Below are 14092 nucleotides of genomic sequence, written 5' to 3' on the forward strand. Positions count from 1 at the left end.
CTGTGCACCAACGCTCAAAACATAAAGAATTATCAAAATATTACTTGCAATGGATAGATATCGAGTAAACTAGAAGATTAAGTGTATTTTTCAACCGATTCGAGTATGAATATGGCATTAAATCTGGTTTTGAAAGTTGGCGCACAGGTAAAAAGTGAGGTTACGGGACGCCACTGGTCAAAGGTAATGCGTCACCATCTACTGGTTGGGTGGCTGGAAAAGGTGAAGGCAACTCGTAGTAGGAAATTCAAATTAATTTGTAACAACCTTTGGAGTTGGGCCTATCTTTGGATGAATCATGTTGGACCTATTTTACCGGCGCTAATTTAGTTCATTTTGAGGTGTCACATGATAAGCTTTATTCGTATGAGGTCGCAATTTGCCTCATGCCTCATACGAGCTTTTGCTCTGACTTTGAAATTCAATAATTGAATCCCCCTAATTTCCAATTAATGTTGTACTGGAAACCAAACTTTTGATTTGAGAAAAGTTACAGTATTCTATTTTGCATCATTCTACGAACACGCTGTAAACTACATAATGAGGATAAGAGACATAATAATTGATAATGATAGTGTTCGGAAAAACTCAAAAACTCAAATCTCATGCATGAGTTTATGCGCGCATGAGTTTTGCCTTGTAAAATTCAAAGTCGCAAAAATCACCGATGAGTTTTCAGGTTCAAAAATGCATTGCTTTATAATTTGGCGTTATTCATTGGTATTACTATTGTTTATGCATCAGGGGTTGGAGACCTAACACAACATGCATAGGCAGGATATCAATTGACGTTTGAGTGGTTTTTATGAGTTTGAAGCAGGAATGATTTTTCGGCGTTGTGAGTGTGAGTGCGTAAATATGCATGAGAATATCAAGCGTGAAATTTGTTTGCCACATTTGCAATCGAGTTTATTCTCGCAGGGAGGCTCAATTAATGAGATTTGAGAATGATTTTCCCAACACTGAGATAATTTTAGGTTATGGTTGTCATCCAAATTGGAGAACAAAGAGGTGCTTAAACCCCGTATGGCCGTTATACCCCTTCCTTCCCTACTTCGCTGACATATGAACCAACAGTTTGTTCAATATTGAAAGTAACGTCTTTTGATAAGAAAAACAACTACCTGTTACGTTATCATAAAATGCAACTTTCACTCTCTTCTCTGCCGCAGAGACCTAATTTAAAAGTAATGCTGGAGCTACTAAAAAAATAATTTACTTATTTTTTGGGAATTGTTTAATCCCACAACATGCATGGCGTCTTTGTGTACTTTACTGGGGTGCTACTACAAAATATATAACGGCTTGTTTAGGACTCCACATTTGAATTTTCATAATTTATTACATTCCAGGAAAAATACTTGAACCAACATTGAACCATAACCGGAACAATGAAATACTTGAAAAATTTAAGATAAAGTATAATTGTCATAAATGTATGACTGTGGTCGTTTCTAGGACAAAACCCATTAAATTTTTTTTCTCGGAAGAATCTTTCAATTTTTTTTTCGGAAGTATCTCTTAACTTTCCGCGAAAGCTAGTTCTAGTTTTTTAAGTTTGTTCTAACTTCTCCCGGAAGTTTCTTCCGACACCTTCTAGAAATATTTCCTGACTTTCTTCGGAAGTTTCTTCTGAATTGCACTGGAAGATTCTTCTAAATTCTCCCGACTTCCACCAGAAGATTTTCAGGTGTCCGCAAAAAATTTCCTCTGGAAGTTTTTATAACTTTAATGACCTAGTCCTATTTTATAGAATAAATATCCGTGGAATGGTTTCCCACCCGATGTGACCTATTTTAAGTGAAAATGTATGCTTTAGCACACCATCACGAACAATTGTAAATCTACTGGTGGAGGTGTCATTGTAGCTGTCCGTGGCGGGTTGAAGGCAAAGGCCACCGAGAACGATTCATGGAACAATGTGGAGCAGGTTTGGACAGCCATCAATCTGGGTGATCGCACACTATTTCTATGCGCTATGTACATTGGTTGGTTGGTTGGTTGTCTTTATTGATATATATATATATATATATACATTATATTATACATTGATTGAGTCCGGGACAATGAACTCATCGATACTCACTGTCGGTTAGTTATCACAGCTATCGAAAGTGCCACTCCAGTTGATGAGATATTCATTTTGGGTGACTTCAATCTGCCAGACGTTTCGTGGAGTCCATTTCATAGCGGATTCCTGTATCCAGATCCTGATAGCTAAAAACATTTCACGCAGGAGCTACTAGCCTTCCCAACAACTACAGCGCAGCAATGATTTCTCAAATTAACCAAGCAGTTAAAGAAGCACTCAGAGCAGCGCTCCATTAATTTCCTCGCCGCCTTGTGCACTAACTAAGCTAGTTCCACATCACCCTTCTGTAATTGTCACTGTTGAGGATAAACTCGTGCGTGATTTCGACGATTATCCTGCTGCGGCTTCTTATGACTTCCGTAAAGCTGACCACCGTAGCATCATAGATGTATCATAGAGATAACTCTAAGACTAGAAGGCAGTGCGCAAAACAGTCAGGTTCATTGAGTCATTTTGATATGAATATAAACTGCCATCTGCCTCATCATTCACTGCCTCGTGAGAGTCTGAATGATTCAGAGGTAAACGAGTCACTGACAGCCGAGCACTCAGTCAGTAGCTCAGTCAACACGTTTATTCTGCCGTGATGGTACCCAATATTTGTTTTGAATGACTGAGCGTACATTTTCTATGGAAAAATGACTCAATTAAAGGGCGAACACGAAATTATTGCGACACCGAAAATGTCATGCCAATTTTATTATAATGTTTAGAATCAAACCAAAATTTTAGGGTAGTTTTATACATATATTTACTTCAAAAATCAAAAGAAAAGTTAATCGATGGAGCCTTGAGTGTAAAATTGAACGCATTTTCGCTTGATGCCCTCCATCAAAGTCTTTACAGTGTCATCCGGTACCAGTTTCTCAGTTTTTTTCCATTCATTTTTTTAACATGTCCTTCTCGTCTTTGACTGTCTTCTTGCTCTTCCGAAGTTCCCGCTTCATTATTGCCCAGTACTGCTCCACCGGGCGCAGCTCCGGACAGTTTGGCGGATTCATGTCCTTTGGAACAAAATGGACAGAATTGGCCTCATACCACTCCAGGACACTTTTAGAATAGTGGCATGATGCCAAATCTGGCCAAAATAGCGGAGCTTCGTCGTGCTGCTGCAAGAACGGCAAAAGGCGCTTCTCGAGGCACTCAGATTTGTAGATCTCGCCATTTACTGTGCCCTTTGTCACGAAAGGCTCACTCCTCAGTCCGCAAGAGCAGATGGCCTGCCAAATGAGATATTTGGAGGCGAACTTCGACATTTTCTTCTTCTTAAATTTGTCGTCCACATCGAACTTGCTCTTGCCGGTGAAAAACTCCAACCCCGGAATTTGCTTAAAATCGGCTTTTATATACGTTTCGTCGTCCATCACACAGCAGCCATATTCTCGTAGAGCTTCCGTGCCCGAGTTTTAGCCGTCGATTGTTGCCGTTCATCGCGGTTTGGGAAGTTCTGTACCTTGTATGTATGTAGTCCAGCTTTCTTCTTTGCATTCTGGACGTAGCTCTGCGACATGCCGATCTTTTTAGCCAAATCACGGCTTGTTGAGACGTTGGGATTTGCTTTAATCATCCGCTTCACCTTTCCCTCCGTCTTTTTGTTCTCCGGTCCCGGTTTTCTTCCAGCTCCTTTGCCGTGGTCCAACGTCAACCGCTCCTGGAACCGCTTCAACACTCTGGAGACGGTTGAATGGTGAATGTTCAACATTTTTCCCAACTGCCGGTGCGACAGGTCAGGAAATTCCAGGTGTTTGGAAAGAATTTGTTCTCTCAACTCGTGTTGGTTCACCTCCATTTTCGTTGAATCGAAAAACACGACTTCGAGTTTGACAGCATGTACACAATACACATCAATGAGAAAGTGTGCAAAATTTGGTTGATTTTTACCCAATGGTAAAAAAGTTATGCCCTGTTGAATGTGTCGCAATAATTTCGTGTTCGTCCTTTACATGCTGTGTGAGCGAAGACATGCGGTGTGCGTCGCCTGCTCGTGAGTGACTGATTGTTTTTGTTGGCTATTTCATTGCCTCGTCCTTTACCGTTTGGTACAAACGGTCTGCACAGAGCAATGGATTGAATAGTGCAGTGCTTTCACACTCAGCCTAGGCAGTCAATAATTTCAAGCTCTGCTAGAAGGTCCCGAAGAAACGTGCTCAACTTTTTGGCTCAGCTCTGGTACTCTCTTCGGTCCCAAGCTAATCGATTCACCCCTCGAAACATAGGAAAATCCACAAACCCCTAATTTAATCTGTCAAACTTTCATAGCGAATCAAAACAAACATAGTGTAGTACTAGAATTTCGACAAGAATGGGGTACGCTTATAGATGTACTTGGGACCAATAGGCTAGTCAAGCTGTGAGCCAATTTAAAATCGTTAGTTGCCACCGGTTGGATATATTGTCTAGCATGGTATGGGAGAACATCCTTGATCCAGATGACGTTGAGGCTGCAGCGCAAACTTTTTCACATGTCTTGGCATATATCATTGACAGACACGTCCCGAAAAGAAATTTTCATCTGGATGGAAATATGTCACTTGAGAGAGACATGCGGAACAGACGATGAGGCGGAATTAACAAGCTACCATTATGTCTCTTCAAAAATACAGATGGAACTCCATACGGTCCAGGATTGAAGGATGACTTGAGCAGAGTCGCGACCTTGGAAATCATCTCAGCATTAACATTAATTGCACCTAGCGTTTGATGATTTACTGGAACGTTCCTGGCAGCCAGGGTAATATCAGAGGTAACTCTAAGATCAGAAGGTACCGAAGAAACGTGCTCAAATTTTTGGCTCAGCTCTGGTACTTTCTTCGTTCTTAAGCTAATCGATGTGTACCCCTCGAAACATAGGAACACGAATCCCTCATTTTATCTGTCAAACTTTCATAGCGAATCTAAACAACCATAGTGTAGTACTAGAAACTTAGAGTTACCTCTATGCTAATCTGGTGTGTCTCAAATCGTATATTACCGAAAGCATGTCAGATCGGGTTCAAAAGTATGTTATATATTCAGATCTATCCGCAGCATTCGACAAGTTGAACCATGCAATAGCGATTGCTAAATTCGGCAGGCTCGGTGTATGCGGTAATCTTCTGAGTTGATTTCGATCGCATCTTACCGGTCGCCAACTAAAGGTTGCCATAGGAGATTGCAGATCAGCTAGCTTCTTCGCCACATCAGGAATACCTGGGTCACCTGGGACCGTTGATTTTTGTATTGTACTTCAACGACGTGCATCTGGTCATCGAAGCTCCTCGGTTATCATCTGCAGATGACCTCAAAATCTTCCTACGAATCTGCTCCGTTGCTGACTGTCACTTTCTTCAACGTCAGCTGAATGTATTCGCTAGTTGGTGCAGTTTAAACAGAATGGTAGTGAACCCAGCCAAATGCTCCGCTATTATGTTCTCACGAAAACAACAACCGATAATATTTAGCTTGGCTCGACAATCGAACGCGTGAATCAGGTGAAAGACTTGGGTGTGATCTTCGACTCGTAGCTATCATTCAAGCAACACATTTCATATGTGGTCGATAAGGCGTCAAGAATTTTAGGGTTCATTTTTAGTAGAAATACTCAGAGGGATGTTTCGTTCTGCTTAGTGTTGTTTCGTGTGCTTCTCAAATTCATCTAGTTTTTGGAATATAAAACAATATTCGAAATCTATTGATTAATTGATCATAGTTGGTTAATTAATGGCACCAAGAAATGTGCAAAATATTGTGATGAACTCAATTATTATTTTGCACGTAGGGTAGAGAACTACTTCGGCCTAATCGCCCATTTTGGGCCTATCGAGCAGAAAACTTCAAATAAATCCATGATTTCAGAGTTAACAAGTCAATTATACGTTTGGTACGATACTTAAGTTAATAAGCTACCGAACGAAGTCAATGAGAACGCGTGATATGAAGGTTTGCACCCATTATTTAAAAAAAAACAAAAGAAGCGCTCCGACCAGGGCTGGCAAATGTCATTTTCAATCAAAGATCTCACGCGATATTTACAGAGATACTTCTGTCACTATCATCGGATGAGAAAATGATGATGGAGATTTTCTTCAAAATCTCATCGATTTTTTTGTCATGACAGAACGTGACAGTGTTGTGTTCATCGTAATTACTAGCTCATTTATTGCTATTAATGTTGCTAGTTCCGAGGAAATCTTAATAAAATATTCACTCAATCGATTACATACGGTTGCTTGCTTTAATTAATCTAAATCAGTTAGAAATGTTGATGTCACAACCGTTTAAGAATTATTCTCATGAGTGCTTGATCATTGGAAAATGACAAGAAAGCCAATGATAGGTAGTCTCGTCTCGTGATAGTGAAAGGGCCTGTTTTCTCATTGTCACATGACGGCTGTGATATTTACCAGCTCTGGCTCCAACCGAATCAATTTTTATCTTCATCCGATAGGCCGAAGTGAATTCATTGGCGTTTCAATGCGCTAGGCCGAGTTTAGAATCCGTAGGCCAAGTTTGGCGTTAAGAAGCAGTGTTAGACTTTTGACAATATCTCAACGATTGGTTTCTCTTTATCAAATCTTACGGTACATACGGAAAGGTAAATAAATTTGGAAGCCATCAGTAATAATAACTTTCCGTTTGGTGCCAAACTGCGCTAGATAAAGAAGGACTAAGTGCGGGTTGTGCTTAATAGGCCGAAAATGGGGTAGTTAACCCTACCTAAATCTAATCAAAAGTAAAACTCATGTGAAATGCTAGCTTCTAGGAAGGGTTGCAAGATAATTTAGGTACAAATCCCTGCTGCCGAATTGTATTTCGTTTTCTCCGTCTATCTCTCCTTATGAGTATTTCAAATTTTTAGGATGGCTAAAAACTTCATTGACACCTACTGTCTAAAATCTCTCTATTGTACGCTTGTTCGATCGACGCTTGAGTATTGTTCAGCGGTCTAAAATGTTATGAAGGACATGGAGAAAATGATAAACTTATTAAAAACTTTGCAGTGGTTAAACAAGTATCCCAGTAATGAAAATTTATATTTAGGGGATTCATCTTTGTTCGTGTCAAGTCTACAAAGATCATTTCATATTATGAAAATAAGTTCTTCTAGATTAAAAGATAACAAACTGATTGATATCGTAATGCTTGTAGATGTTTACAGCTTAAACCGAATACCTGACCCTTGCCATGTTTGAAATGGGAGATTTTGAAAAGTTGGACGGTTTTTTAAATTGGATTTGTTTTTTTCTGAAAATGTCTGGGAAATCAGGGAATATTAGCGAATTTATTTTTCTTTCCTGAGTCGACACCCTGATAACAATCTGCTTTCTGGAGGGAAGTAAAGCAGTTCGTCCCTGGCCATGGATGTTGATGGGTACGATATCCTACGCAGGTGTGGAAGCTGCCTTCCTGCACATTCGATTGTCGTCAATGGATGACAATCGATGTCCTTTAGTGATTGGCACTAGATTGCGGAACAGAAACCAACCTTAAATAAATGAATTGAGAAGAAGAAGAAGAACTAAGGAAACCTAATGTTATATGAATCAACAAGAGTAAGTCACACAATTCACATTCCTGACACACGCTTTTGTTTTATTCTTATTTGAATTGGAAAATATTCGGTTTTATTTCGTTTTAAATGTTTCTAATACCTTCCACACCGTTTTGTGCCAACACTTACATTCCATTGTACGTTTAATTTACCTCTTATGTTTTATTTTAATTGAAATTTTTATTCTACTTCCATCCCCCAACATATACAAACAACACTCACTCAAAACTCACAAACACACAGAACCTAAAACCTGCCGCTCCGTCACCTTCGGTACTGCAATCCTTTTCCTCCTCCACTTCCGTGTTCGGGTCATCGTCAGTCCCTTCGCCATCGCCGGTTGGTGGCCATGGAACTACAGCTTCACCTCTACCGGTACTGCTGGGTGCTCCTCCCAGTACCAGAGTATTGCCGTCCTCGCCAGCACCGCCAATACCAACCTCATCAGTAGTAGCGCCTAGCCCGATAAACGCCCCTTCGTCGAAGACTCCCGTTCCAACGGCGGTCGATTTTACCGATGATCCTTTCAAAGACTACCGCTACGAGGATCCCTTCAACATCGTCGATCCGTTTGGCGACGATGACGGTGCCAGTTCCGAAGGTAGGTCAGATCAGACTAGTCTTTTTTTTCGAATGAGTTTAGGAACTGATGCTGGGTATGGCTTTCTAGCACGGATTGTTCTGGTAGTGGTAGCTTATTAGTAGTATTCAAATTGCTTTCAAGCCAAATAATGAATCCTATTTCTTGCAGACCCATTCTCCTCTGATTCAAATACACTGAACAACAACAGCAGCGGCGGCGGCGGGAAACAAGCCCCGACTAGTCCCAAGAAGTCCAGCACTGACCAGCTGGACGATCTCTTTGGGGACGCACAGAATAACAACTTTGCTTTTGGCACACTCACCAGCACCACCGGCAGTAGTTTTGGAAGCGGCAACACCACCAAGAAACCATCGACCGCCGATCCGTTTGATGCTTTCAACGATAATTTTAGCAAAAATACCAACGCGGACAAATTTGCCAGTACCAATCAGCAGGAACTTTTGTTCCGGGCGTTCGGCGCTACCACCGAAGACAGCAGTGCCGCGGATGATGCGATTTTCGGAGCAACGGCGAAGGGTAGCCCGTTTGAAGATGAGTTCTCCCGTATGGACGAAGGATTTGCGAAGCTGGACATTTCGAACAACAACATCAAGCCCGGTGCTGCACCAGCATCCAATGATTTTGCTAATTTCGACGTGTTTAGCAATATTAGCAATAATTTCAAGAGCAGTGCGGAAAGTTTGAAGCGAGGTACGAAGGGGGGGTTCGAAGATGACTTCCCGTCGAAGGGCAACACGCTTTCCAAGTTCGGCGAGGACTACTCGCGAGACGATGACTTCGGTGCCGATTTGGAAGCCGTTTTGGAGAGATCGAAGCTTGAGAAGTGAAGGGAAGTTTTGTTTTTGTTGATTTATGCTTTTTTTTTGTTTAACATTGTTCTAATGCTGCATACAATCGAATATCGCCTATGCAGAAAAGCGAGAGAGATAGAAAAAGTTCGGTGTTTCATAATTTTAAAATTTGACTTTTGATGGAAACAAGTGTCATTCCTTTTTTTCTGGTATAGACAGTTCAAGTTCGTCACCATGTTTTCGTATATTGGTTAATCTCTAAATCCCTAACGAGATTTCGCTTTATGAATAAATATTCGATTTTGTTTCACTGAATAAATCGCCTCCTGTTTGCTCGAAGAAGAACATTCTACGTTTGACTTATTCCATCACCATAAAAGCTTTAAAATATGCATTATTTACATATCAACACAAAGGGAATTTAAGTAGGCATTTCGCCTGAACGCAGGGACCGTTCAAGGGATTAGTGTAAATATTTTCTTTTAAGTTTGTGTACAGTTTTCATTTGCGAGAGATTTCAGAGCAGAGTGGAATAGAAGAAATTATTGCCCCACCCCCGCCTTCATCATCCGGTTGGTGCTTTGCGCTGATGTCTACTGGTAGTACTGTTTTAGTGAGAGATTTACTTCCTTCCCCTAAACTGTTTATTTTTAAAACTAGCTCAACTTGATTCCAAAATTTGCACTTCAACAAATAAATTAAATTTAGAACACAAATTTCACCTACATATCGTTATTGTTAGCATCAATCACGCAGTGTATGTTGCCGTACGTAGTAGCGAAAGAACTGCAAGTAGAAGGCTTATATACCATAAAAGTATTCTTAAATGAAACTATATACATAACTGCTGAAAGAAACTTACCATTGGAGTACGCTTAGAAAATTATTACAATAACTAAATTATTCAGTGAGAGAGAAAAAAAAAGTATCAAACAAGGAAGAGCGAAAGATGTATATGTTCGTTAATCCTTAAAAAATAAACTCTGATTGTTGAAATTAAATTGAAAGATGAAGCAAAAAAATATATACTACGCAATGCTACAACACTAAAATGAAAAAAAGATATTGTATTGAATCATCAGCGCAGAAAGTTACGATGTTATCGCATATTATATGAAACAGAGATAAATCGAAACAGCAACCCAGAGAATATTTAAAGGTCAATAAACAGAATTAAAATTCAATGATCAATTGTGTTTGTTTATTAGTTTCATTGTGTCATTAGTTGGTGCTTTTTGACATCCAATTCTTTTAATGGAAATTATCAATTCTTTCTAGCAGATGACAAGTCGAAAAACAAAATTTTCCGGTTTTATCACAAAAAAGAGCAGAAGAAGGGAGGCGCGAATCGATCCTGAACGATCTTATCCAATTTAGCTGAAATTTTGCACAGTTGTTTCTTTTTAGAAACAAAATTTGTTTCATTTTTCATGACATTTAATGTCATTTTAGGTTATCATTTCTTCATATTGGGTCACGACTACTTTTCCAACAGGGCCTGTGTAAAAACAGTACTAATGTGTTAAATTATAAATATTGTCGAAACGTTTTGTTCGATTGATATGGTGTCTTCAGCAAAGTGTAGGTATTAATTTTCTAAATTCTGTAAAGAATTGTACACTGTGATAATTTTTGTATATTTCGATGAAAAAAAAATAGATTAGTTATAAAAAAGTGTAACTTCTCAAAAACGTCATTTTTGAAAAATTTCATTTTGTGTAGCAGTGAAGTTCATAATGGTTGCTTCTAACTGGCAATATTTGGTAATGCTGCTAAAATCATAAACATAGAGTGTCATTTAAGACACTTTTTTTTTAACAGTACATTTTTGTCAAGAATCGCAAAAATCTTCACGTCCGATTGACGTGAAAACATAGGTGGTTTTCGTCCACCCTATTTTTCACGTAACTTTTACCGGAATTGCACGTAGCCGATCAAAATTCAGCTTCAATTATCTACGTGATTAGTCAGGTAAATAATACCTGATTTCCACGTACTGCTTACGTGAAATCGGGGTGAAAACTACCGGACATCTGGTAACTTTTACGTAATTATGGAAAGTATATATAGAAGCAGTCAATTTTATGCAACACCTGTTTGCAGACTCAAAATGCTGATGTCACCGTCTAAAATTATAAAACATGAAAAGGCTACATATAATAATAAATAAATTAATGTAAAAGAATCTAATTACCGTCCAACATTTGCAGCAAGCGCTGAAGAATTTTGAATCTTTGAGGAGTTCTCCCACCATAAACGTTTGGGTCTTCCACCACGCTACACACCATATTGATTTTTTTTTTGCGTTCCTGAAAATCACGTGAATCTCGTTTCACGGAAATATCGTTTCACGGAAATATCGAATTTCCAAACACACAAACACAAATACACTAAATCTGTTTACGTGAATATACGGTAAATTTCACCAACATTTTTAGTGGACATGACGTGTAGTGCAGGTAAAAATTACAAACTTCACGTAACATTTGAGATTTTCTAAATACAAATCAGCTACGTGATATTTCACGTAAATCGGACGTGAAGATTTTTTAGAATGCAGCATAATTATGCACAATATTGCTGAAGACATCACAGCCAGCGTTGCCAGATATACCGATTTATCGGTATTTATACCGATTTCCGAACTAGATACCGATATACAGATAAGGTTCCTCAGAATACCGATTTTTGAGGTTTTATACCGATTTATACCGATTTTATTAAATAATCAAAATGATTATTGCCTGCCCGTGCTTGAATTTCGAAGAAAATTATTGTGAGAGATTTGTATCTTTTTGAATATCTAAAATTTTTTGAACCTTTAAAATTCAAATTAAAACCATTTTTAAAAATGTCTTACGGATATTCATTCGAATAATGTTTCAATTTCCTCACCGTTTTTGGCTACCCATGAATCGATAAACAGTCGATGGCTCTTTCTGGTTATTCCGGGGTAATTGGGAAATACTTTTTAAAAATTATTTAACTTCCTGAATTTTCTTCCACCTTACATCGTAAATTATTTAACGATTCCTCTCGGAGACTTATTTCGACTTCCCTAGGAAGTTTCTTCAACCTTCGCTCAAATGATTCTTCCATCTTATTCCGCCAGTTTTTTCAACTTTCCCGGAACTTCAAGGATGCTTCCAGATTTTGATTGTGGATCCACACTAGCTACAGGAACTTTTAAGAAGTTCTGAAACTTCAGAAAAGTCCAGACTTTTGAGTGTGTTTCGATAAATAAAAGAATGTTTCAACAACTTCTGTTAAAATTCTGAAACCCGATCCAGCGAACTCCAGTGAACTTAAGGAAATATCATGAACATTTTGGATACTTCACAAGTATCGATTGACATGAACTTCTGGAAAATTTATTGGTTTTCAGGACAGTTCCATTAGTTTCAGGAGAATTGAGAGAACCTTAGGAAGCTCCGAGAACATCAGGACAGATGAATAAATTTCAACGTAATCGCTGTAATTTTAAAAGGAGTTCCGAGAAACTCAGACAATTTCCGAAAACTTCAGCAATGTTCCGAAGGGGCTCATGCAAATTTAAGAAACGTAAGGGAGGTTACATGAACATTAGCACATTGAGAGAATATTTTATGGGAAGTTCCGTGCTTATTGATGGCAGTGTTGATAACTTTTAAAAATTATAAAAATCGGGAAGATCAGAGAACTTCAATGCTGATGTTACAATAAATTCAAGAAAATTGTGAGAGCGCTTAAGAAATTTCGTCATCTTCAAAAAAAGTATAGAGACCTTCAAAATTGATTAGAGATATAATCAGGGAAGTTCCAAGTATTTCAAAGATGATCGGAGTACTCCAAAACAGCCCAAGGAAATATGGAATATTCCTAAGTACATTTCAGGAAAGTTTTATTGCTGGGTCTTCAGGGATGTTTTATGACAATTTGTAAAATTTTCTGGATCATTAGAACATCTCCGAAGAGCTCTTTCTTCCGGAATTATGTCCTTGTTTCTATCGACTGTTTCGTTAGCGCTGTGGCTTCCGTCTTCTTCCAGAATTTTTTTCCCCAATCTACCTTAGGAAGTTTCTTCTGTCTTCTCCAGGAATTTAAATTAAACTTTTCCCAGAAATTTCTTTCGTATAGTTCTGGAATTTGTTTCCAGTTGGTTTTTTGACTTCTATTGGAAGGTTTTCGGAGCTCCTTCTGGCTTCGCATGTAAATGGCTACTTTTGGAATTTATTTCCGATTTCCGAAACTTTTCTGCCTTCCTTTGAATGTGAAATCTTATTTTTTTTCTGAATATTTCTTTAAATTTTCGCCAGAAGTTTCTCAATTTATGTTTTGGAAGTTTCGCGGATGATTTTCCGACTTCTCTCAGATCTTTCCTCAAATTTCCTCCAGGAAAGCTTCTTTCTTCTTTCTGTGGGTGTTGTTTTTAGCTTCCTCCAGAAGCTAATTCAAACATTCCCCGGAGTTTTCCGATCATAGTCCAAATGATAAAAAAAATTCTCTTTCAAAAAGGACAAAAATTTAAAATAAAATAAAATAGAAAATACCGATAAAAACCGATTTTTTAAAATCTTTGATACCGATAAGCTTTAAAACATTGTGGCAACGCTGATCACAGCGCCAACAGCGCCAATCATCCAGCGTTGGATGCTCTCATCAATCGAGCAGCTCCTGTTCTCTATGAAGACATCGTTGATGTACAAAGCCTGGACTTTCGTAGAACTGACATTGCACTGACACTGTCCCAGGTAGATTAGCAGCCGCTTGACTTGTGTTCGTCCATTGATGAAGCCGTTAACTACTTCGACGAAGTTGTGAGCCGAATAATAATGGATATTGCGCCTTTGATGCGATTTCTTCCAAACCCTGCATGGACTAATGCTCGATTCCAACACTTGAAGCGTGTGAGAGCGGAGGCTCTTCGCAAATACAGCCCCGTAATCAATTCACTAAGCGATTATTTTCGTTAGCAAGTACCGTGCCAGCACCATATTTGACGCGTCCCTAATGATGACGCACTCGTCTTATTTTTATCGCATCTCGATATTTTTTAAAACTTTGTTACACCATCATCCCTAGAGCACAGGAACTAA

The 14092-nt window shown here is 38.8% G+C and overlaps 1 protein-coding gene across 2 annotated transcripts in view; it reads left to right on the plus strand.

The window, feature by feature from the left end:
• Eps-15 (Epidermal growth factor receptor pathway substrate clone 15) overlaps positions 1 to 10202 on the plus strand; it is a 71013-nt gene extending 60811 nt beyond the window's left edge. For both annotated transcript variants that reach the window (XM_065232773.1, XM_065232777.1), the window contains 2 exons: positions 7866 to 8223; positions 8374 to 10202. In XM_065232773.1, coding sequence (XP_065088845.1) covers positions 7866 to 8223; positions 8374 to 9053 — 1038 coding nt within the window. In that variant the 3' untranslated portion in view covers positions 9054 to 10202. The remainder of the gene's footprint in view (positions 1 to 7865; positions 8224 to 8373) is intronic.
• Positions 10203 to 14092: the final 3890 nt, after the last annotated feature.

This window comes from Ochlerotatus camptorhynchus, unplaced genomic scaffold (genome assembly GCF_037179485.1).
Source record: "Ochlerotatus camptorhynchus isolate MF236.1 unplaced genomic scaffold, CSIRO-AGI_Acam_v1.1 ptg000036l, whole genome shotgun sequence".
In the NCBI taxonomy this organism is placed as follows: Eukaryota; Metazoa; Arthropoda; class Insecta; order Diptera; family Culicidae; genus Ochlerotatus; species Ochlerotatus camptorhynchus.